At 43.1% G+C, this 26281-nt stretch overlaps 1 protein-coding gene across 1 annotated transcript in view; it reads left to right on the top strand.

Annotated features, from left to right (window-relative positions):
• The window catches only part of INO80 (INO80 complex ATPase subunit), a 134200-nt gene extending 110073 nt beyond the window's left edge, over positions 1-24127 (top strand). The window contains exons 28-36 of the mRNA XM_074997009.1: positions 5623-5717; positions 11592-11664; positions 14304-14462; positions 16458-16560; positions 17105-17193; positions 18460-18615; positions 19738-19897; positions 21065-21280; positions 22054-24127. Coding sequence (XP_074853110.1) covers positions 5623-5717; positions 11592-11664; positions 14304-14462; positions 16458-16560; positions 17105-17193; positions 18460-18615; positions 19738-19897; positions 21065-21280; positions 22054-22271 — 1269 coding nt within the window. The 3' untranslated portion in view covers positions 22272-24127. The remainder of the gene's footprint in view (positions 1-5622; positions 5718-11591; positions 11665-14303; positions 14463-16457; positions 16561-17104; positions 17194-18459; positions 18616-19737; positions 19898-21064; positions 21281-22053) is intronic.
• The last annotated feature ends 2154 nt before the right edge of the window (positions 24128-26281 follow it).

Here is a 26281-nt window from a genome sequence, read left to right as displayed (position 1 = left end):
CCAACGTGGGATCAACGGCAATGGTTCCCCTTCCTTCTGCGCATGTCGGACCACCCGCCACTCCCCCTTCCAGTGGCGCTGGACCTACTCACGCAGGCCCAGGGGTCCATAGTGCACCCACACCCCCAAGGTCTGCTCCTACAAGCATGGCTAATCCATGGCTCATCTCCCTAGAAAGCACATGTACAGAGGGAGTACAACAAGTCCTGGAAAGTAGCCGAAGGACCTCCACCAGGAAGACCTACAAGCAGAAATGGACTCGATTCACTGCATGGTGTTCCGCCAAGCAATTAGCTCCCCTTGACGTTCCTATACCTGTAATACTAGAATACTTATTGGACCTCAAGAGGGGCGGGCTTTCCCTATCCTCGCTAAAAGTCCACCTCGCCGCTATATCTGCTTTTCAGCATGCAGAAGAAGGGCCCACGGTATTTGCCCATCCTATTGTTACCAGGTTCCTGAAGGGGCTGGTAAACCTGTACCCCGCTCGGAAACCGCTTCCACCATCATGGAGCTTGGACTTCGTGCTCAGCACGCTAACGGGTCCACCTTTTGAACCATTAGCCACAGTTCCCCTATGTCTCCTTATGATAAAAACAACCTTCCTCCATGCAATTACGTCAGCTCTCAGGGTGAGTGAGCTCGCAGCAGTTATGGCAACGCCGCCCTGCACAGTCTTCTCAAAGGAGGCGGTAACTTTACGGCTGCACCCAGCCTTTGTTCCGAAGGTTTCTTCAGAGTTCCACCTTAACGAACCCATAGTTTTACCCGAAGCCTCACAGCTCCAGCAAGGAGGCACGCCTACATCTCCTGGACGTGAGGAGGGCGTTGGTCTTCTACATAGACAGAACTAAGTCCTTCCGGAAAACGGACAGACTTCTAGTCTCTCTCGCTCCCAGGTCAAAAGGAGAGGGTCTCTCTCCACAGAGAATCTCGAAGCACATTGTGTCCTGTATAAAAAAGTGCTACGAACTTCAAAAGACTCCTTTGCTGGCCCCGCCTAGGGCTCACTCCACCAGGGCGGTGGCGGCGTCAACAGCCTTTTTCAAGGGCATCGCGTTAAAAGACATCTGTAGAGCGGCGACCTGGTCATCCTGTGACACCTTCGCCAAACATTATGCACTACATCGGGTATACCAAGAGGACACCCGTCTGTCGACAGCAGTCCTTTCGGGGGCAAGCTGCGCGTAAACTGATTACCCACCTCCTTACTTGGGTTACTGCTGGGTAGTCACCTATTGTGGAGCACCCACGGGGACACTCGTAGAAGAAAGAGAAGTTACTCACCGTAGTAACACTGGCTCTTCGAGATGTGTCCCCGTGGGTGCTCCACCACCCGCCCATCCTCCCCACTTCGGATCTCTGTTTAGTGTTTTGCAGGAGCATCCGAGGCGGTTGGTCAAGGAACTGGCGGGGACCGGATCGCGCACGTGGCCGGGGACGCGCAAGTGAGCGGCGCGCGCCGGCACATGCTCGATCCAGGAGAAACTGCTGGAAGGTTTCCGATCTGCGGCGCTGGGCGAGCCCGACACCTATTGTGGAGCACCCACGGGGACACATCTCGAAGAACCATCGTTACTACAGTGAGTAATTTCTCTTTCTAAAGTAAATCGAAAGAATGTGATGCTCATTTCGAAATTGCTCTTCCACTCCCATTTGAGGAAGAACGCCACTGGGCCCTGCTTTCAGAAGAGCAGTCCTCATGGCACCTGATTTTTCCGTCCCTGGCCTGTTCTTTTGAAAGACAGCAGGCAGGGGCTGTGTGGATGCTGTCTTTCAAAAGAGCAGATCGCTCTTTTGTGTGTGGGGAGACACTTTCGAAAGAAGCTCTTTTGGAAGAGATCTTCCGGAAGGGCTTCTTTCGAAAGATCTCTGTATTGTAGACGTAGCCTCACTGTTTAAAAAGAAATCCACTAGCAGCTCTGCACTGTCTTTGGACTGTGAGTCACAAAATGGATGAGTGTGTTCTGGGTACAAATAACATTTCTTCCTAAAGAGACAACTTAAGTCTTGTTCAGAAGGGTTTAGTATTAAGGGGACTAAGGTTTTGCTTGCTACTTATTTTTTTAATCCATTGTTAAAGATAGCCTCCCTCAGTTGCCTATGGGGAAGATAAAGAGAGGTACTACTTGAGAACTCAGGCACTGGGTTTTGTTCTGTTAAGTTTTGTGAAGTGTGTGTAATGTTTGCTTAGTCAGGGAGCTGTAGGGTGTTTCTGACAGCCTATTTAAATGGGCTTTTAGCTCCTCTTTCTTTTTTCCTCCTGGACTTCCGAGTCCTATGCTCTGGGCATTGATTTTTGTGCGGTCAAGTTTGATGATATAATCTGCTGAAGGGGAGGTTTGGCATATTTAGGGGTGCAGGAGGGTTTTCATATGCTACTGCCAGTTCTCTAGAATTTCATGCAGCAGTTTAGATTGTTTCCTTCTGGTTTGGAGTCTGCTACTCATACTGACTAGCTGACAATTCACTTGTCCCTCACAGAAAGAGGCATGTGTTGATTAGAACAGAGCTAAAAGACAAGCTGTGTGAAATAGTGAGACTGCTCCTACATGCTTCAATTTGGGAATTTACATTGCCTATCGGATATGACTAGAGCTGCATGATGGGCTCCTTGTGTGAGTGCAAGTCGCCTCTCTTATAGCAAGCTAGGTCAGTGAATTTACATCATGAACAAGACCTGGCTTTTTTATTTGTGACTACAGTAAACAAGGAATACAAAGTCAAGTTGTGCACATTAAATAAGGAAAGGGGTACACAGTCGCCTAATAGTAGACATAAATATCTGTACATTCTTCTCGCAGTTGTCTCCATGAAAAAAAGGAATTTAATCTACCAATAACCCTTGCATCAGGGAAGAAGCATTATTACCATGAGTCTGCGCATTTTCCTCATTACTTCACAGCTTGCTTTTCCATGGACCGGTACTGGCTGTAGTGAAGAAATGAAGAAACAGGAGAGTGTAGAACAGGAAAGGGTAGTCTTCCTACCATGTTTAGGCCGGGAGACTATATTGGGGACTATTATGATCTGTCTTACGTACAATGGAAATTAAAAGGTATAGTCAATTAAGTTACTTGCTTTAGAAATCTGTAGGCAATGAATGTGTGTCATAACTTCTGGGTATGGAAGACAACATCCTATGCAGACCAGTTCCTGTTCTCAAACTAAGTTGAAACCTCAGACTGAGTTGCAACTCCATTTTAATGGGGTCACCAGGACTGATGTTAGATTTGCTGGAACCCAGGACTGAAGCCCAAGCCTTGGCATCCAAGGTCAAAGCCAAACCCTGTGAGTTGTTCAGCTCTGGATGGCAGAGCTCAAGCTACAGGCTCCTCCCCTGGGGCTGAAGCCTTTGGACTTTGGCTTTAGCCCTGGCACTTGGGTATGCTCAAACTTCAGTCCTCACATCCTGTGCTCTGTTTTACTGTTGCAGGGCAAATGTGCCCCGTGTGGGGTGGGGAGGAATAATTCACCATTTTTGTGTCCTTACGTACAGGGCAGCACATCCTAGTGGTCCATACAGCTGTTCTCTAATGGAGTAGTGTGACCTAATGACCAGAGTGTACATCACAGCCCCTAGTTAGTCATGGGACAGTGAGGCCCCATAGCCAGTGTCAATATAACAGTCTTCAGGTATAGGGCAGTGCAACCCAGTGACTAGGGTCTAGCTAGCAGTCCACAGATGCAGAACAGTGTGGCCAGGGAGGAGATTTTTAGAAGTTTGGCTTCTACAGTAGGAGCCATTGTATTCTGTTACAGAATAGCCTCAGGATACCTAATCATGTATCCACCACTACTAGCATATACTGATGCCTAGAGTCACTTTTTTCCAAGAGCCCCATCATCTCTAGGCTGAGTCGGTTGAATGACATCCCAGCCACTGGAAATGCTCCCATGGGATTTTTCAGCACACCTTTTGGCTCTGTGGTGCATGTCAGGCGAAAAGGACCTTTGTGCAACCCACTTTAAGGTTTTCTGCCTGCCTAGATGCCTATCCAGGGTACTGCGTGGACTAATTGTAGTGGGCCTCTCCGGTGCTTCCATGGGATCAGCAACTGCCGCATCTCTTGTTGGGTCTGAGGCGTCTTCGCTACAGTAAAGGCCGTCTTTACAGTCCTCAAACCAGGGTCTGTGCAGCATTCATTGGGCTCTGGCACCACCACTTCTTTCCAGGCACTTGGAGTCTAGTCCTCTCACTGCTCCATCATGAAATCCCCTCCTGTGTTTAGTCAGTTGGAATTGGCTGTTTCTGTTGGCCCTGTTTCACTGCCCAGTTGTAGTGGGTACTAAATGGAGGAGAGGAGTCTCCCTTTGAGTTCTCCACCCTCTCATAGGCCACAAACCCCTTCTTCATCTCACATGTCCTGTCTTCCTCTGATGTCCCACAACTGCAGCCTTGGACAATCTTGCAGAACTCTCTTGTCAGGATCATCAAATAGGCTAATAGACAAAGCCGACCTGGCACACCTCCTCCTGGTGTCCCTCTGACAATTGTATCCATGTAGCAGGGTACAATCATATATCCCAATTGCGTGAGGATGGGTTTCACACTGGGTTTGTAGACTTCACTAGAGGTGTATGCACTGGGGCATTAAACAAGAAAAATCTGACTGTCTAGGGCTAAGAAACAATCCAGTAAATGAAAACTCCTAATATTGGACTGATAGGACAGTACAGTGGGAACAGAATATATTTCCTAAATTGACAAATAGGGGGCTAACACACACACCTGGGTAGACAGGTTAAAATGCTCATTTCGGTGGAATTGCCGAATGAATGACAACCCAGACACATGTAGGGCTAGGGTGAGAGCCAAAGGTACAAGCATAATGTTCAGGATGTTTGAAAAAGCTGCTAAACTTAAGATGCTGAGAGGAAGAGGGAGACACTGTGAAGAGGTCATTGATTAATTGAAGGCTGCTGTGGTATGCTAGTTAGTTTTAAAAGCTGTTTAGCTGATTGTGTATGTGGAGGAGAGGTAAGTACTGAGAGAGCTGGGTGAGCACATCTTTCTCATATAGTTATCTAGGAGGCAGATGATAGGCTGTAAATGGAAAGTAAGTTGATACCTAACCATTAGATAGCTGGGTACCTGAAAATCTTTATTTTTCAACCAGCAGATTTGGTCCATAGCATGGAGGATATCTTCTTGGTCTGATGAGAGCAGGGTCGTTTAAAGAAGCCTTATTATCAGTTCAAAATTTAGATTTAGTAATAAACTTTTACCCAAACCATAAGACTCTCTTCGTGATCTTTTTCTTTTCTAAAGAAGGCATTGGAAACTTTCCAGTTTTTTCTGAGTAAGCAGATATTCACAGGCATTGTCTGTGGTGTAATCCTGAAAGCGAAATGATAATGAACAAAAGCTAAGCTGACTTTATTTGTCATTGCACAATTTGTGTGAAATGCAGAAAACAATTAGGTGGCACAAATGGCAAGAAGTAAACTGGATTTTTAAACTTCAATTCTAGTAATCGTAAGGGATCACTTTTTAAAGTTGATAATGTCCTTCTACCTGTTCTTCAGTCTTTTAATTGGTATTGATTCCACTGCTTTTGTTTGAGGAGTCAGGAGCAAATGACTTCATGAGATTGACTCAGTTTGTTGCACACTTCGCAGGAATATATGGTTTACAGAAAACATACCTACATGAGGTTGGATGGCTCTTCGAAGATCTCGGAGAGAAGGGACATGGTAGCTGACTTTCAGAACAGGTAATGTATTTGTAAAAGCAGTGGATTAATCATTAAGTGCTTTAGAAATGTTAAGTGTATTCCAAATTACTGTCTCAAAAGGTTTACATATTAAATAGAAAATGTATAAGGAGAGAAAAGGATGAGATGTAACGGAAGTTAATCTGATAGATAGTGAAGTTTAACCAACATCATGGAAATTCCATGATTTTTATTCATCTTTTTTGTTTTGTTTTTATAATTTAAGATTCATCATGATTAACTGAAGGTGTGCCTAAACATGCGAAACGCCCTCAGATACATGACCTTTTGGTTAACCAGGATTTCTAGTCCTGTAGAGCTCCATGGGGCTGAAACAAGCTTCTGAGAAATAGAGTAGCAAAAACCATTGTAGTACCCGAAAATCTGTCCTTAATCGTCTTGAATGTGATCTTGCCTAGAGAATTCCAGTGGGAATGAAATGGTGGTATGTGGAGTATAATATGTTCTGTGAAGTGACACTCTTGAGAGTTAATTTGAAATCACACATGTGATTCTGAGCTTTTGAAGTAAGCCTCCGTCTCTTTAGTGCAATATTTCATGGAAGGGCAAAAGAAATAATCTGTATCCTCTCATAGGCTGTAAGGCACCATTTACCAATTTTGATGTTAAGCTATCGGAACTGAATTATGTGCGAATCGTTGTACTGAAGCAGTTTCTTACCCAGCCACCTTAGGTTATACTAGTGTGAAGACAAAGGATAGGGAGTCTCTATGATCTTATTACATTGTTACACGACCTCATTTCCATCAATGTACGTTATACTGACGATCTGTATTTATGTTTACGAACTCAGGTTCTGGAGTGTAGGAAGGTCTTTGTTCTGTCCTCAGATTGGAATTGCCGTTTTGCAGGAGGAGCAGGCTCTGTATATGAACTCTTGCATTTTGAAAATAAATCCAAGCATCAATGCCTTTGAGGCAAAAGGACTTAGAGGAATTCTGTGCTATGTAGAGGCTATTAGATAGGTCTTCCTGAGCAGGAATATTTGAAAAGGGCAAACTTTCAAGGAAAGCACAATGAAAATACACTTACCTAATATATAACTGATTGATTCTGGCAGTCAAAACAGGTTTCCAACTGGTTATGATCCCCTCTGCAGAATTTTAGCATTTCTTCCTATAAGAAGTTCAGCAAATCATTTTTATTAATGAATGGAACATCTATAAAGAAAAATAATCATTTCAGTTGTAAATCCTTTTGTTATAAAGGTCAGCCAGTCTAAACAAAAATTCCCATGAAAAGCTATTTAAATTCCCCTTGTACAGTATTTATTTTTGAGGACTATGTCGAGAAAAAAATCTGACTGAGACTAAAGGCAGTTCTGCAGGATTATCGTGGCAGGACATTAAAGCACAACTTTAAAACTACAATATATTCATAAGATCTACACTAAAACTCTTCCTCTCCCCCTTCCTTGTGACATTGCCAGAAAATGATATTTGGACCTTTCAAAACTGTAGATTTCGTGCATCCTCCTATTTCTGATATCATGTAAATAATTCAGCTTCAAAATATCTTACAATAATTCAGTACTGTAGCCTCCACAACATTCTTGCAAAAATGATAATGTTATCTGCAATTTACAGATAAGAAGAATGAAGAGAACAGACTATTGTGTAGCTCAAGATCAACGTCACAGCTAGGGTGGAATTCAGGAGTTCTAAGATCCTTATGCTCAAGCAACTAAATCTTTGCTTTTTTCTATTATGCCGCTATAACAATATAAGACGAGTGCTGAAAAATGAGATGGTTACTTTTATTTTTTTTAAAAAGTTGTTGGGACCCTAAACAAAACATTCAATTTAGGACAAGTTTGTATCTATTTAATATTTTCTGAGTTCCTTCTTCCATTGTTCTTTACCAATATATATTTATATTAAGACAAAATCTTTTGTTTGAGTGCAGTGGCTTCTGTTCATTCCCAACCGGACATCCTAATCTTAGATTTCCAGTTGGCTGTCTGAAATGGTTGTGAAACTACAGATTAGGAATCATCACTTCAGAGGGTAAATGAATAATAAGAGCCAGCTGAACGCATCCTGTGTTGCAATCAAGTATAAGACGCCCCTTCTATGTTTTTAAAAGAACGTTCAGTTGTGTGGACAGCTGTAGTCACAAGTGTCTTTTTAAGCAGCACTGATCTGTTTTATAACACCCCTTCTTTCTGTCTCTTTCTCCACTCACCCCTTTTCCTCAAACCATGCAATAGAAGTTACATGCCTAAATACCTGCCTTGTGGTTTTCTGTCATATTAGATCTCAGTTTCTACAGTGAGCAGCTCACTTACTTATTGGTTGGGAGTCACTCCTTTGTCCAGCCTCGAGGGCAGAGAGACCTCTCACCCATGAGTTGAGTCCATTGTAACCTCTCACCCATGAGTTGAGTCCATTGTAACAAGTATACATATGCTAGCCTAACTCTGAACAGCTGATGTGAGGAAGCTAGATCTGTGCATCATTTACAATAAACCTGGCACAGGTGCCTTTGTACCTTATCTGATTCTATTGCCCTGAGGGGCTCTCTTGAAGTCTGCTGTGCTGGCTGCTTGCACAAAGCCAACACAATGCACAGACAGAGCACAGGAACATGCACACAGCCAAATGGTTATCAGCATTGACAGAGCAAGAAACCTGTCAATACCCCACACCGGTGACTTCTGACCCCCCACATCCAGTACTGAAGTTAGATTTACCAGTCTGTAATTTCCAGGATTACGTCTGGAGTGATCCCTTTCTGAAAATTAACATCACATTAGCTATCATCCAGTCATTTGGTACACAAGCTGATTTAAAGGATAGATTATAAATCATAGTAATACTGCAGTTTCACATTTAAGTTCCTTCTGATCCTGGTGACTTAATATCGTTAGTTTATCAATTTGTTCCAAAAGCTCCTGTAAATACATTTTAAATCTGGGACAGTTCTTCAGATTTGTCATCTTAAAAAAAATGGCTCTGGTTTGAGAATCTCCCTTACATCCTCAGCCATGAAGACCAATGCAAAGAATTAATTTAGTTACTCCCCAATGACCTTACCATTGAGTGCCCCTTTATCATTTTGATCATCCAGTTGCTCCACTGGCTGCTTTAGCAGGTTTCCTGCTTCTGGTGTGCTTTTAAAAAAAAAATTGCTATTACTCTGTCTTCGGCTAGCTGTTCTTCAGATTCTTTGATGACCTGCCTAATTCATATTTTTACACTTCATTTGCCAGAGTTTATGCTCCTTTCTGTTTTCCTGAGTAGAATTTACCTTTCACTTTCTAAATGCTTTTTATTTTTTTTTTGCCTCACATTGCTTTTTTTAATTTGTTGTTTAGCCACATGACACTTTTTTAGTTCGCTAACTATGTTTTTTAATGTGGAGTACATGTTTAATTGGAGCTTCTGTTAGAGTGTCTTTAAAAAGTTTCCATGCAGCTTGCAGGGATTACACTTTTGGCTTGTGCCTTTTAATTTCTGTTAGCTAACTTCCTCACTTTTATTTAGCCTCCCTTTCTGAAATTAAATCCTATAGTGTTGGGCTGCTGTAGTGTTTTCTGCGCCATAAGGAAGTTAAATCTAGTTATAGTGTAGTCACTGTTAGCAAGTGGTCCAGCTATATTCACTCTTGGACCAGTTCTGTGCTCTATTTAGGATTAAATAAAAAATCCCTCATAGAGTGTCTTAGTTTAATAGCCTCTCTAATCTTTCACAGTTAGTATCAGCATCCTGGTCAGGTGATCTGTAATATATTTCTACTGTTAACTATTCTTATTAGAGCACGGAATTACTATCCATAGAATTTCTGTGGCAGTTTGGTTTCATTTGAGATTTGTATTTCTTCGATTCTATATTTGCTTTCACATACAGTGCCACTCCCTCACTAGCACGACCTGTTCTGTCCTTCCAGTATATTTTCTACCCTGATATTACTGTGCCCCATTGATTATCCTCAATCCACCAATTTTTGTGATGCCTATTACAGTAAACCCTCGATTTGATGACCTAATGGGGAGAGGGGTGTCTGTTAAACCCAAAAGTCCATTAAATAGGAAGCTCTATTGCCCACCCCTACGAGGCTCCCCCAGCCCCAGTCCCTCCTTCCCCCTCCTCCCCACTCAAAAAAGAGAGAACCCCTGACTCACCAGAACCACTGCTGCTGGAGGAGCCACTGGAGCCCACCACACGGCTGCTGCTGGAGCCACCACACGATCCTCCCACCAGGGTGGGGTGCGTACGTGAGTGGTCTGCCCGCGTATGCACCCGACTTCTGGTGGGAGAAGTGTGTGGCGGCTTCAGCAGCAGTCCAGGCGGTGGTGGAGGGTTCAGTGGCTGGACGCAGTGGCTCTGGTAAGTTGCCTTTGTTTTTTTTTTTTTGGGGAGGGGCAAGGGGGAGAGATTTAGGATTTTACAGGTGCCAATTAAGCGGACTTCAGGAACAATGGGGGGCTGGCAGACATCCATTCTTCCTGAAGTCTGCTAAATCGGGGTCTGTAAAACCGAGGGTTTACTGTATATCAATATTCTGATTCAGTATGAGGCACCTTAGTTCTCCCCATGTTATTATTTAGACTTCTGTCATTTGTATATAATAAGCACGTGGAAAAACTTGTCACTTTTTGAGCTGTCATTACAAGATGTGATTGAATGGGACTCTTTCATTAGATATTACCCGTTGTATTATCTTCCATTTTCCCCTCCTTACTTGATGACATAGAGAATCTGCATCAATAGATCCCCTGAGACAGAGGTTTTCAACTGGTGTGCTGCTGCAAGAACTGTCTAAGTGTGCCGCGGAAATGTCATCAATTTCCTCTCCCCACAGCTCTTTGCAGAGACAAGGGCTAGGTGGGAATTGATGAAATTGCACGGCAGAATTAGATGATCCTCCCGTACCAGCTGGACGCTCAAGCAGCAGGGCAGCCTGTGTCCCAGCTGGTGCGGGGTCTTCAGTTTGCCTCACGCAGCAGCTTTGCAAAGGGTCTGTGAGGGGAAATTGACCAACCCCACGCCAGCTGGAATCTGGTAGCCTGGCTGCTTGAGCCTCCAGCTGGTGCAGGGTCATCGATTTCCCCCTCCCTTCTCCCATGGCACTGGAAAGAGTTGGGGGGAGGGTAAATTGACCAACCACAGGTCAAAGGGGCTGGCAGGGAGTGGAACCTGCTCTTTGGAGCAGCCTCCTCCTCCACAAGTAAGCAAATAACAGCTGAAAATGTCAGCTGTTGCTCGTACCATGGTGGGCTTTCACACAAGGGAAAATGTGGGTGTGTGTGGAATTTTGTGTCATTGGAGTGCGCTATGTCACTGAAAAGGTTGGGAACCGCTGCTCTAAGAGATGTTTCTGTCCATTCCATATGCTCTGCCACAACTGATGACTTTCCTCCAGCCCTTAGTTTAAAAACTGCTCTGCGACCTTTTTGAGTGTCAGCTGTCAGGTTCCCTTTGGTTTAGGTCAGGTGTAAGCAACCAAAATAGCAAGAAGAGCCCCACCCCCCCCTTTTTTTTTTAAATTCAGTAAAAACTCAGTAATTCAAGAGCCGCAATGCACGTGACTACAAGACGGTCCTTAATAAATAACATCAAACTGTACTTTTTGTAGCCTCTATTTTAAGAACAGTGCACACAGTGATTTGTAATGTGATGCATGTTTACTGCAGGATGTTCACTGTTTCTCAAAAATAATCAGGAGGGTTTTTTTTTCTTTTAAGTGTGCAATTATAGCATCAGGAGCCACAAACAAGTCCTTAGAGTCACATGTGGTTGCAGACCCCTGGTTTTAGGTGGAGCCTATCCTTTCTCTGCAGGCTCCCCTTTTCTTGAGCTAAACTAAATCATAAACTGAACAGAGTTTTTTTTTTTTCCTTCATGTCTGCAGGAATGATATCTTTGTGTTCCTGTTAAGCACAAGAGCAGGAGGACTGGGCATTAACCTCACAGCTGCAGATACGGTAGGTGACAACACCATATCTCAAGGCCTATGTCCGTAGAAGGTGGGTTAGCTTGCTGTTACTTTGGTTAATTTAAGTTGTAAATCATTCCCTGCTTTCTCCTGCTTTTGCACATCCCCAACACCTTTTCCTTTCAAACTTCCCTACAATGCTCTTTCTATTCTGTAGCAAAAGTCTTGTCTTTGTGAAGCTGAGCTGTTTTACGGTTTACTAACCTAGTCAGCACTCTTTCATCCTTCAGAGCAACAGCTGGGGCTTCCTTCACTGTACAGCATTTTTGCAATGAGAGAGATTACAAACTTTGATGTTTGTCTTTTGCTAATTCTTTTTATCTGGTAACAGCCATTATAGAACTTAAATATAAATATCTGAGACTAGGTTTAGTAAATAGTGCATGGAATTGAAACCTATAATATTAAAGATATTATGTTTAAAGTAGATGAAAGGGACTATATTTTTAAAATATAATTAATCAGTGGAATTTGGTGCTACCAGATCGTAAGTTTCCAAAAAAAGATGATGCTTTTAAAAAGAGGAATAAGAACATAATTATAAGTTACTGAGGGTCAGAACCACAAAGATTTCCCAGCGTAATACATCTGAATATTAGATCACTACAAGCGAGGGTCTGGAAAACGCTGCTTCTTCCACATACTCATGGTATAATATTGTACAATTGTATAGGTGAATTGCCAGGGAGAGGTGTCTTCTGTAGAAGTATCGGTCATTTACTACTGAGACATGATATTGGACCATAAGAATCATTGATCTATTCAATAGCTATTCCAGTGCTTGTAATCTGTTAAATTCGTGTATGCTTAGATTTGACAGCAAGTGAGACTGTAGCACTTGGTCTCAGAAAGGCAGCAGGCTTCTGAACCTAAAATCTGTGCATGCTGTCCCTTTTTCAACGATTCTGTCCTCATTTGCAGCCCCCTAAAAGAGATGAGAATAAAGCAAGTAGCCACAGGGCTATCTATATATTTTTAAAAGGGTAAGATGTCAGGGGACTTTCATGTTGTTTGGCACAAACGTTATGGTTCTTAACTGGGGTATTTTGAACTGAAGTTTTGAGATTTATAGGTAGATAAGATTTTTGTCATGGTAAAATGAAGCAAAATTCTTGGAACAGAAAACATGAACAAAATCGAGGATTGGGGGGTTGAAGAGTCCAAAGCTCAAGGGGACAGGAGGGGCACTGAGAGCTGGAGCCTCACCACCGGAGACTGACAGCCTGAATGCAACCACCACCACAGGCTGGCAGCCTATGCCCCACTGCTGTTGTAGGGCTGGGGCTGACAGCCCGAGCCAAAGAAGTCATGGACATCTATTAAAGTCATGGTATCCGTGACCTCCAAGACCGAATCGTATTCTTGCTGATAGACTATTCTCGTGCTACAGTTATAGTGGTGGTCTTCTAAAACACGAAAGTGCTTGCACTATGAAATTAAGAATAATTGATCTAGATTTTCTGTAACTTTATTCTGTTACACGGTGGATTTGTTTAGAAGATTCCAAAGTTGCTATGCCCTTTGATTATTTCAAAGACCAAAGAAGAGGCTTTATACAACTGAGGCACAAATAGCTACACATGACTTGAAAACAGGAAGTTCTTGCTTGTCCGTAATGAGTCCGTTTCATATGCTCTTCTTTTGGGTTTATTGAAAACACTGCATTCTCAGTTTGAATTAGGGCAACTATTCTATACAAAATACTTCCTCTGAATACTCACTCACTCACTCACTCACTCTCTCACACACACACACACACACACTACTGCATACAACTGCAAGGGACCTCAGGAGGTCATTGAGTCCAGTCCCCTGCCCTCTTGGCAGGACCAAGCACCATCCCCTTTTTTTTGACGAAACAAATCAATTTGCCCCAGGTCCCTAAATGGCCCCCTAAAGGGCTGAACTCACAACCCTAGTTTTAGCAGGCCAGTGCTCAAACCACTGATCCATTTAACCTTTATATGTCAGTCGAGTCTGTTCTGCTAATTGTAGCTGCTTCTAATGTTCACTTTTCAATGTTAATGTTCTTTTTAGTTTGTTTTGTGTAGCATATGAATGCAAAGTATTTTGGAATCTTTTTGGATAGAAGTGGAATGTAAATACAGGACGGCAATTGCTGTTTGTGACAAGAGCACCAAATTTTTTTTTCCTGATTCTTACATAGAAATCCTTTACATTAAATGCTCATTTAGACTGAATTTTTGAAAGCTAACTGCACAGCCTCTAAAAATCATAGAATACGAGGACTAGAAGGGACCTCAAGAGGCCATCAGGTCCAGCCCTCTGCCCTCAGATGTTCCCAGACTATTGTTACTTTTTGCATCATAGTAAAGTTCTCTTCATCCAAGCAAAACATGTCAAGATAAATGGGACTTCCTCAGAGTCTCCACAGAATTCCAAAACACCAATGGCAATCAACACTCTGGAGCACCTGAAATGCAGTGCAGAGCATTTTACAATCCTGTACCATGGAAAGAATTGAGACTTTGGTCAGCAGTTGGCATGCTTAAAAGAATGAAGTTCCCCTCATGGCAAATTATTTTCTTTTCTCAAAACATACATTTAAATGTGAAGAGTTTCTAGTCATTATAATCTTGTCTCTGCTGCTCTGATGTTCCTATGCAGGTAATTTTCTATGACAGTGACTGGAACCCGACAGTGGACCAGCAAGCAATGGATCGCGCACACAGACTGGGTCAGACGAAGCAGGTCACTGTGTATCGGTTGATTTGTAAAGGCACCATTGAAGAACGCATCTTGCAGAGAGCTAAAGAAAAGAGTGAGGTAGGAATGAAGAAGCCATGTGGGAAAAGCATAACGTAGAGTGGGTGGCAAAGAGCCTAAATGTAGAATTGTTCTGAGACGTCGAATAGGTGCTCTAAAAAAATACTGAAAGAGACTCAGATGGGTATCCCTATGAGAGAGGGAAAAACAGCATCTATCTAGTAATGTGGACAGAGCCCCAGTGTTTTACCACCGTATCATGAAAACCAGTTCTTACTGAAAATGCTCGAGCCCAGTTTAGAATAGAGCCGATGTTGTTGCTAATCCACAAATTGTGTTTTCTGATGTAAACAAAACCATCATGGTTCACTGAATCCTGTAAGACAAACTCAACCTGCCTGCAATTTCAGCTATGATGTCTTATCTTACCAAATGTGTAGAAGGTTTTTGGTTTTTTTTCTTTTCTCCAGAAAGTTTTGAAGAAAACCGGGCAGGGCAGGGCGTATTTGACATAGAGGTTCCCAAAAGTTTTCAGCATCTTGCAGAATCAAGCAGTACATGCTTTAAAACCTTGTGCCTCATAACATCTTCAAGGAGTACGTCTGTACTTGCAGAAATTGGGTGCCCCATTTACCTTCGTTAGTGGTTGCGGCATTGGAAGTTGTATTGCAGACAGGCTTCAGGAATTTTTTCATCTTTCCTCTGGATTAGACTTTGACTACAGTAGAGCCTTCAATCAACTGGGCTTTGATTAATTGTATTGCAGCATCTGATGCGCTAGTAATTGGCTGCACCCACATTACCTATCATGAATCAGTGCTTGTTTCTCCCCCTGGCTTGCAGATGAGGGCTGTCAAAAGGTGAATGAGTCTGCATGTGGCTGTCATATTTGATAGTTGATAAATGCTCCTGATCTTTTACACTATAGCTTTAACAATTATTAGCGCCAGTGAGGACTTGCGCATCTGATTTTTAGAGTAAATCCACCCAGAGGTGTTAAGGGATGTAGTCATGTTCACACACTGAATTGTTGTCAGATCTCTGGTTTAGAACCCAAACTTCCGAAAACCTAACCACATAGCCTGTCATGTAAATCACTCGCAAACTAGGTATGATAATATTTATTTACCTTCCAGGAAGGCTGTTGATTATTAATTAATATTAGTTCAGCACTGTGTTAATTGTGTTAGAATCAGAGGGCTCAAAGGGACCTCTGGCTTTTTCTTAATAAGCTCCAGTATCAGGGATTCCAGAACTTCAATTCTGAAAGAAACTGTTAACCATCCTTATCATTGTAAAGTTTTTTTCCTAATATCTAACCTAAATCTCCCTCGTTTTAGATTAAGTTGTTTACTTTTTGTCTGACCTTCAGTGGATATGGAAAACAATTGATCCACCATCTTCTTTATAACAAACGTTTTTACATATTTGAAAAGGTGGGGAGTGGGGGTGAGGCAGGGAGCTTGCTGTGGACTTAGGGGCCCATGGCAGGGGATCTCCTCAGGTCCAACAAATTTGTTCAGAACTGGTCAGGTTCAGACCATGCTAGCCTATGGGGGTGCAGTATTCCTAAGTGTTGGCAGTTTCTCACAGCTTTGTGCCATCTGCAGACTTTACAAAACATACTCTCGGTTCCATTTTCCAAGTCATTAATGAAAATATAGAATAGGATTAAGTCCAGCACAGATACCTGTGAAATCCCACTAGAAATGTCCTCCCTGTTTGGCAATGAATCATTGATAACTGCTCTTAGAACATGCTATTTCTATGAACTGTTCATTCTTTACTGGCTGCTGCTTTAGAGGGACAGAGAACAGGACTGCTCAGAAGAGAACAAATGTTCATCATTCTAAATCTATCCAATCTGTTTTAATTATTGCACTGTTAATAAGAACTTTGTGCTAAGTTCTTCTGCTGGGTTTATCAGGACAGAATAGTCACAGCCTTTTTGTCCTGACTTTCACCCTCTTAACTAGAATGTTTCCTGGTCAGTATTTAGTAAATAGAAAAGAAAAATGCTTATCATTTCCCTATTTATATCTTCTTTTCTTTTAGATCCAACGGATGGTGATTTCAGGTGGCAATTTCAAACCAGACACCTTGAAGCCCAAAGAAGTGGTCAGCCTTCTTCTGGATGATGAGGAACTTGAGAAGAAATGTATGAGCAATGCACATTTCCATGTTTTTCCTCTGTATCATGCTTCTGGTTTAGAGATCTTTCTGCTCAACCCACACAAACACATGCCCTGTAGATAACCCCTTCTCTTTCCTGGCATACTGCATAGCACTAGTTATTGGGTGAAAAGGGTATGAAATATATTTCGGTATGGTATAAAAGTTATTAGTGACACTTGTTCAGGATCACCCTATTATTCATGAATGACAAAGCTTTGGTAGAATTATAAAAGTTATTCCAAATAAATGCTAAGAAGAACTTTATATTTCAGCACACATTTAGATGTGCAATACAGATACACATTTTGATACCACCAATAAAGCTTTTACTTTTCTGATTCCAGGGAGTTTGAATCTAACATTATTCTTAAGGGACTTTCAGTTAGTTGGAAGAATATTGCAGGGCTTTATCCAGGACTTTTTCTAGAAACTGTCTTGTGTGATCTGAATATTTATAGAGGGATAGTAAATAGCTTGGGAGAAACTGATACTTACATTATGTTTTTGCTACCTTTTGTTTCCGACAGTGCGTCAGCGTCAAGAGGAGAAGCGTCAGCAGGAAGAGACAAATCGTGTGAAGGAGCGTAAACGAAAGAGGGAAAAGTATGCTGAAAAGGTAAAGTGATGCAGGGATTGTGGTGGGATAGAGTCTGAAAGGCTTTAAGCAGCAGTTCTCACACTGTTAAATAGTAATGGCCAAGTTTAATACAAAGATAGTCTTGTGGACAGCCTCTTGTGGCTGGTAACTTCCAATTTCTTATCATGTAACCGATCTGTGGCAACTAAAGGAATTGCTTCATAGAAAACTAATATTAGGAAAATATTGACTATAGCTTTTTCTGTCTTCTAATGCAATTTACAGTTTGGAAATAAGGAGGCGCTGTGCATTTCTCTGAACCCCACCAGTGATCCAAAGAGCAATTTGGAACCCCCTTGTTTAAAGAATGAAAGGGCATAATACTTCTCTTTTTTTCTGATTCATAAGCCGTTGGCTTACTGATGCTGTCACCTCATCAGATTTTGTTCTGGAAGTGTAAAAATGGAACATAAATTCAATTTCTGATACCAGTAAAATACATTTGAACCTCTGTCATCTGGGTGCCCCAAAGCAGAAACTCTCATGGTTTGGACCCCCACAGGGGGAGGAGGAAGCAGCTCTGCATGCTGCCACTCACCCTTCATCCTCGCTGCGGGAGCAACAGTGCAACAGAACGCTTCTCCAGTCTTTTCCCTGCCATGAGTGGTGCCCAGGAGCAGCAGGGGGCGCAGAGCCCATGTGTTCCCGGGAATGGGTTAATGACACCAAGTGGGAACCCCAGCTGCCTCGTGCTGAGACCCCGTGTCCCTATCTGCTTCATGCACGCTCCTTCCTGGGCCCCACACTCCCATCACGAGCACCCTCCAGGATCCAGGAAATTCAGTAATCCAGCATACAGTTATTTCCTGGGTTTCCAGATTAAAGAGGTTCAAGTGTATCACTATCTGCATGGCTTAATGAGAGGAGTAATAGAAATATGTAAAATTGGAATTTCCCTTTCTGGCTAACATATTTGCATAGACTGAATTTAAGGTAATGGAATTTGAGTAATTTACTTTTAAAAACAGCAGTCCATCTTCTGACTCTACAGTAGCAGAAATGCTGATACCTCTTTCAAAAAAACCCTACTAGTTCTAATGTAGAAGCTCCTAATGCCATGTTCTCCCACCCAAAAAAAAAAAAAAAAGCAAACCACCACCAATACCCTGTACTGTTTGTGTCATGCGTGGCCTTTATCTTGTTGTATTGCACCGCATGGTGGGCTTCCCAGTTTACATGTCCTATTTCTTTTTCTTTAATCTATTCTCAGTCCCTCTGTTATTTGTTTGTTTTGCTTATCTGCAGAAGAAGAAGGAAGATGAGTTGGATGGCAAAAGAAGGAAAGAAGGGACGAACCTGGTGATTCCATTTGTTCCCTCTGCTGATAACTCCAACCTTTCTGCTGATGGGGATGACTCGTTCATTAGCGTAGACTCTGCCATGCCCAGTCCTTTCAGTGAGGTGAGACTGTCTTTTTAAAGTCTCCCATACTACCTAATTTCATGGTCTCTAGCATTCTTGCTTTCTGCCTTCTAGCTAGAGTAGAAACCCTTGTACTACGAGGGAACCTAATATTGACCCATGAAAGTTCAAACCAGCGTATCTGAAATGTATAAGCTAAAATGATCTTCATCTGCTGCTGCTCTAATGATGTCACCTCAAATCTTATCACTGTGTCTCTTTCACTGACTTCCTGCCTCTTTCCAAGTGGAGCCCTTTGTCTTCACCTTCATATTCTCTATGGCTCCATTCCTGCCTGCATTTCAGCTTGTTTCCGCCTATTCTCCCCTTCCTTTTCTCTATGTTCTCTTCATGTTTGTGACTTTTTTCCTATCACCATTTCCCATGCCTGAACTGTGTCTATTTCACTGTGCATCAGCCAACCTCCCTTCTTTCAAATACCCCCTCAGAACTGTTTCTGTGTGTTATAATCTTTCACTAGTCTCTCCCATAGCTCTTTTTTCTCCCTCAAGTGCTTCTGGTCCATAATTGTTGAGTTCTCTAATTTAAACAGACATACTTTGCAGCACAGAGTTTATCTGCCTTTGTGTTTTTAAAGAATATGTTCTTTTGTAGTACTACATATTATTGTTTCTGTGCTGGGTCGAATGAATTAAGATCCTTCACTCAGTAGTAGATGTTTTGAGTAGCAGTTGTGGTGGAGCAGAGAACATGACTCTCAACCTTTCTCCTCCTGAAGTGGGTGCTTTCTTGAGGGTAATCTGCTTAGGAGTTCACAAAAGTTGAATGTAGAGGAAATAATGTTCTCTTTGGATCTCTGCCAAATCACGGAATCGCCCCAGTTTTAAAAGTTCACCTATGTTTTAGTCAAATGGGAAGGGTAAACACAGGCTGGAGAGAGAATTTAGTTTTGCACTATGGGTATGTAAGTAGAGGATGTGGTACGATGAGATGGGCTGTATATCGGGTTTCCTGTCGCACATTCAGAGCGATCCTGGACTAATTGCCATTTAACTGACTGTGAATAAAATGTCCTTTAATCTACGTGCACCTTTCCTGAGTCCTTTGTATGCTTTCACCCTTGTTGTAAACAAGCTGATGGGGTTTGTCTCTGTGCTGTAGATCTCCATCAGCAGCGAGTTGCATATGGGGTCTATCCCTCCTGATGAAAGTAGCAGCGACATGCTGGTGATTGTGGATGATCCAGCCTCTTCAGCACCACAGTCAAGGGCCACAAACTCTCCTGCTTCCATCACTGGCTCAGTCTCAGATACCATGAATGGTCAGTACTTGTCACCTACCTACTTAGGAGTAGTCTTCTCATACCTATGCATATTCGAGCCTGGACTTAGTATAGCTACATGGCGTAGCTGTTTTACCCCCGCTATATAGAGTAAATTCTTTCATATCCAGCATTCTGTTATCTGGAGCTCTCAAATAACTGGCATTTTAACCATAAGTTAATTTTAGTTACTGTTTTCCATAAGTACAGTCTAGTGAAAGTAAATACAAATAAACACAGCAAATACTGTACAAGTTGACAGTGTACAGTACTACTGTTGGTGAATCAAGTACTCTGCATACATTTTTGTTTGCTTCTTAATATCTAATCTTGTTTTTCTTTAGTGTTATACATTGCTTGGCATACCTCTCTATTATCCAGAATAGCTGGCAACCTCCCATCTCTGGGGCTGCCAGATATTAAAGAGTTTACTGTACCTGCCTTGCAGGAGTTAGTGAGGAGTGAAAAGGTCTGAGAGAGTCCCTTCTCTCTATGTATTGTTTTCAGCTTTGGCAGATAGCATCATCTGCTGATGTATTTCATCATCCATCATGCTTTAACCATTCTTATTTTATTTAATTCAAGAGCTTTTTTTGCTCCTGTTATGCAAAGGTCTGTTCCCGTTATTCCAATGTGTGTGTCTGAGCAAAGCTCACTGCTATTATTAGACAGCTTTGTAAAGAAGAAGAATCTTCTCGGATCGTCCAGTTATATGAGCTCACTGTGGAGCCTGGGGACAGATTCTATATTGCCTTTCTGTGGTGTGATTGAGTCAGCTGAAATTGCACGATGTCAGCTCCCATAATTCTAGATTCCAAAATGATTATGGCCCTAGTTTTTGATGGGTTTCTTTACAGAGAGCCTGGCTCTTCCATTCGCTGCCTGTCTTCAGATAAGAGTGTTTTCATCCTGAGACATTAAGGGAGAGTTTTCCCCTGGCTCTAGGAGCATGAGTCAGTCGTGACAGCTACTTGGAGTTGCTGAGGTGCTACTAATGAGAGGAAATGAAGGAACAAAACTTGTGTATTTGTTTCTTCTTGGGGGTTGATGGCTTAGCAAGTAGCAGGCTGATATGGATGTCAGGTATGTGTGAAGTTGTATTTAACTCATGAGTCACCTTGTCTATAACAACAGCTAATATTTCCATCTCCTCCTTTGTGGTTGAAGGCATTTCCATCCAAGATACACCCGTCAGTGGGAGAGGTAATTCAGGTAGAAGCCGGGGTCGCCCCAAAGGTTCGGGCAGTGGATCCAAAGGCACAGGAAAAGGCCGGAGCCGGAAGTCAACAGCAGGAAGTGCAGCTGCAATGGCAGGCGCCAAAGCAGGGGCGGCGGCAGCCTCTGCTGCAGCATATGCAGCGTACGGGTACAATGTGTCCAAAGGTAAGGCAGACTGCCGCAGAGAGCGAACTGAAGTGTGTTGATGTGAGGCTGTTTAGCGGCCCTGTCAGAGAGCAGGAAGTGTATTCAAGTGTCGCTAGTGCCTTGTGTTCTCTCTCACTGTGACTCAGGCAGGTCGCTGTGCTAAGTGGCGTGTAAGAACCATGTCCTAACATTACAATAGTACAGACAGTCCCACCACCCAGTGCAGGGGATGTGAGGGATTGGGTGCACTACCTCCACTGCTGTCGAGGTTTTTACTCTGGGAGGTGTAGGGAGAGGTCTTATTGATCCTTGGACTGCTTAGTACTTTGCATTTCCATCTTCCCATGTTTTTTCTCTCTCAGAGAAATGGGGTTTTGTTCAGTCAGTTTGGGCCGTTGCTGTTCTTTGTGGCTGTCGCGTGGAAGTCCTGCAGCTGTAGTTGCAGAGCCAGAACTTCAGCAATTTGAACTGACATAGCCCCACCGAAATCAGTTGGTGCCACAGTGATTCGTGCCGGCTGAGGATCTGGTGAAGTGGTACATGCTAGGTGGGCTATGGCTCCCTCTTAGATCTCTTTCCCTTATGTGAGCAAGAGGCTCAGACAATTCATAAGCTCAAGGTGGTCAGTGAAAGCAAGTTGGCTGAAAAAGCGTGAATTAAGGGTCCCTTAATATATTAGCATAGCATAACCACGAATCACAGAAGTTAAATTTTGTGTGTTGCTGACAAGCCACTGTGTGCGAATGATGTGTTCACATGGAATCTTTTTTTTCCCCCCCTCCTGCCACTAGGTATGTCTGCAAACAGCCCTCTCCAGACATCAATAATTCGTCCGGCTGGACTTGCAGACTTTGGACCTTCAAGCGCCTCTTCTCCTTTGAGTTCTCCTTTAAGCAAAGGCAACAATGTTTGTGGGACCTCCAAAAGCTTAAACGTGACCAGCACTATGATGCCAGACACCCCAGTTCGGAAGCAAAGCAAAGGAGCCCACACCTCAGGTGGGCGGTAGTGTATCTGAGCCCTGGAGCTTACCCTAACCATATTGGCTTTCAGAGTAGCCCACCCTGCTGCAGAAGGCATGCAAACAAATGCCTTTTGCCATCTCGCACGTGTGTGAAAAGAAGATCACAGCACAGTGGGGATGGGGGGTTTACGTGAGCACTTTGATGACGTGTATCCAAAAAAAAATTATTTTTGCAGATTCCATGAGGAGTATGGATAAAGGGAGTGGGGTTCACTGAGAATGTTTCAGGTTAGTTTTTCAATTAAGATTTACTGGGACATCCTACAAGCATGCTGTGAGAGAGATCTTGCAGCTGTTTGTTTTGTAGACAAACCAGTGTACTGTCCTTCCTCCTCCAGCTTCAGATGGAGTTCAGCTCCATTCTTATTCTAAGAAATCAGTATCTGAACTCAGACGGTATTCTGTGAATTCAGAAAAACACTTTGCACTGAGGACCTGACAGTGCATTTGGGGGTGTGGCCATCCAAGGAAACTGTGTGGTTGAATAGCCTGGTTTCTCTTGAATCAGTAGTGAATCTAGTAGTATTCTATAAAGAATTATCTAAGGACATTGATTTCAGGGCCACGGGAAAGAAATCTCACACAGTTTCCAGGATCTGGACTCTTGTCAGCACTATGTTTCTGAATCTGTTGTAAACATCTGGCAGTAGCTGGAACCACAGTTGGACAGATTATGCTTATTGTACTGTTGCTAAGTCTGAGAGAGAGAGAGAAGCTGCAAGTAACCGGTTTACATTTCAAAGACCAGGTCTGTTAGCATTGAGCATTCGCTGTGTTGGATGTAAGAATGATCTCTCTTATTCTGAGCTATGCTAAACTCTTAAGAAACCCTCGGGCTCTGCTTGTGTTCGTGTTCAAGGAGAGGGACTGCTGAGTGGAAAGGGAAGAAGTTCATTGCTATTCCTCTCGTGCAATAGCAGAACTTGCTCACATTGCCTTTGGGTACTGCAGCTTGCCATGCCACAAGGGGAGCAATAGGTAACTTTACTGAAAAGGGGCGTGTGCCACTGTTCTTTCCAATCAGCCCCAGGGAAGAGTGAAGTCCCCCCCGCCCCACCCAGTTCCAAGCACCTACAGTTTGTTCTTCCAGCATGTTTGTTTCCATTTGTCAGTGACTGTCACACACAGCAGGTTGTCTGAGTTCATTACCATGTGCGGGCGCTAGTTGCCAAGCCCCATAAGACTTATAGAAGCCATTCAAGGCAGCAGGAGTGCTGTCAGGGCCACTCTGTGTCCTCATTCTCCCTTATTTCTCATTCCCCATCCTAATGCACAAACCTCTGTATAGCCCCTCACTCGGCTGTAAGTGTTGTCTGCATTGCACTGAGGCATAGGTGGGGATGGAGGGATTGAGCGCAGTTCTCCTGCCCGGCACATTGAAATCAAATGGCTATACTACTGGGGCACTCTCATCCCTTGCGGGAGAGAGAAGCAAGTTATGAGTTACAGGTCTCTGCTGTGACAGCAGATGATTTATTTTCATCCCCAACCCCCTTGCCTGGCATCTCACAGTGTGAAGCACATGCTTCCTGTGGGCTCTGCCTCAAATTTGCACACCTGAAAATAGCAGAACTGAGTTTAGTTAGATTGATTTTTAAACAGATTTGTAGGGGATAATTGGGGGGTGGGGGGAGGTGTCACTTAAATTAAAATCATGAAGACTTCCCCCTTCCCCTCATATTCACATGTACATATGATATTTAGAGGGAATCAGAAAAATGCCAAGCCTTTTTTTCTCTTTTGAATGTGCTGTCTATTTTTATAACTGAACTTGTATATATGTATAAAAAGAGACACATCTTTCTTTTACTAACTGGAGGAGAAAATCTTAAATAAATGCAGTGAGATAATTTTATGTACATCAGCGTCTCTGTGGTTTGTCCTTGTGTAGCCATATGAACAGGGCGGGCTGAGGGCGTTGTGTTTGAGTGCGCATCTGCGGGAATGTGTTAGTGTCCCTAGGCTTTGGGAGTAGGAGGTCTGTGTGTTCCATCCTCTGGGCAATAGCACACTCTAAAGGGTTTCACCTTTAAAGGTCCATTATTGCTTAGTTATATAAAATGTACATCTGCAGTCTGTTCTGTGTGGTGCAGAAGAACATGTACCATACACTACAGGATAGGCAAATGGATTTATTACAAGCACGATCAGGGAGCTCGTGTCTGAAAAAGGGTGGTTTAGTTCAACATGATTGATCCCTTTTTTTTTTTTTTTAATTGCTTCAGTCCATAGAGTTATTTATCTCTGATTTTCAAAGGGAGTTTTCAAGGGCTTCTTTGTGCATTTCTTTTTCTTTTAAACAGTTGGCAAGCAATGCCAGAGAATTAAATAATTCTTTAGTAAAATAAAGAGAATGGTTATCTGTATGAGCAGGATGTTGTATATATGAGATTGCAAAGATTTATTAACAAAAAGAAGTCTTGTGGCACCTTACAGACAAACAGATATTTTGGAGCATGGACTGAAGGACTGAAAAATTGGGGAAAAAAAAAAAAAAGACTGAAGGTGCAAAACCCACTGAAATCAACATACTACACAGATTACAGTAAGAGATTATGCCACACACACTCTAAGAAACTGAGGAACCACCTAATCAGCATCCTGTTCAGCAAACAGGGCAACATCAAAAGAGAGCTCTCAAATCTGGAAACCCTCATAAATGAACACTCTTCCACACAAACCTCCACATGGCTGGACTTTACTTGAACAAGACAGGAGATTTACAACACACATTTCTCTTCTCTACAGAATCAAAAGGACTGTAAGCTATCTAAACCCCTACTTTCCACATGGGGCTACAATAGTGGTACCCCTAACTCACCCAGCAATATTGTTAATCTATCCAACTACACGCTCAGCCCGGCAGAAGAATCTGCCCTTTCTCGAGGACTCTCTTTCTGCCCCACCACCTCCACAAACTTGATACAGTTCGGTGGTGATCTGGAAGTCTTCTTTCACCGTCTACGATTCAAGGAATACTTCCAACATGACACTGAACAGTGCACTGACCCACAGGTACCCTCCCACCTATGGTACAAGAAAAAGAATTCCTCATGGACTCCCCCAGTGGTCAAAATGACAAACTGGACCTATACATAGAATGCTTCTGCCAGCGTGCACAGGCTGCAGTTATGGAAGAGTGACATCGCTTACCCCATAACCTCAGCCGTGCAGAACGCAACGCCATCAACAGCCTCAGAAACAACTCTGACATTGTCATCCAAGAGGCTGACAAGGGAGGCGCTGTTGTCATCATGAATAGGACAGACTACCAAAAGGAGGCTGCCAGACAACTCTCCAATACCACATTCTACAGGCCTCTGTCTGAGGATCCCACTGAGGAATACACAAAGAAACTACAGCATCTGCTCAAGACCCTCCCTATAAAAACATAAGAACAGATTTACACAGACACACCCCTTGAACCCAAACCAGGTTTATTCTGCCTGTTACCCAAGACCCATAAACCTGGAAATCCTGGACACTCCATCTCAGGCATTGGCACCCTCACCACAGGATTGTCTGGATATGTGGACTCTCTACTTAGACCCTATGCTACCAGCACCCCCAGCTTTCTTCGAGATACCACTGACTTCCTCAGGAAACTAATATCCATTGGTGACCTCCTGAAAACACCTTCCTGGCCACCATGGCTGTAGAGGCCCTTTACACCAATATCCCACATGAAGATGGACTCCAAGCTGTTTGGAAAATTATTCCTGATGAGACTGAGGCACAAAGAGTGGTGGAGCTTTGTGACTTTTCCCTCACCCACAACTATGCCAGATTTGGGGACAAATTATACTTTCTACTCAGTGGCACTGCTATGGGCACCTGCATGGCCCCACAGGATGCCAACATTTTTATGGCTGACCTGGAACATTTTCTCAGTTCTCGTCCCCTAGCACCCCTCCTCTACCTGTGCTACATTGATGACATCTTCATCATCTGGACCCATGGGAAGGAGGCTCTTGAAGAGTTCCAACATGATTTCA

This window comes from Carettochelys insculpta, chromosome 6, assembly GCF_033958435.1.
Source record: "Carettochelys insculpta isolate YL-2023 chromosome 6, ASM3395843v1, whole genome shotgun sequence".
In the NCBI taxonomy this organism is placed as follows: Eukaryota; Metazoa; Chordata; order Testudines; family Carettochelyidae; genus Carettochelys; species Carettochelys insculpta.
The sequence above is the reverse complement of the archived record's forward strand: the minus strand, read 5'-3'. Positions and strand labels throughout refer to the sequence as shown.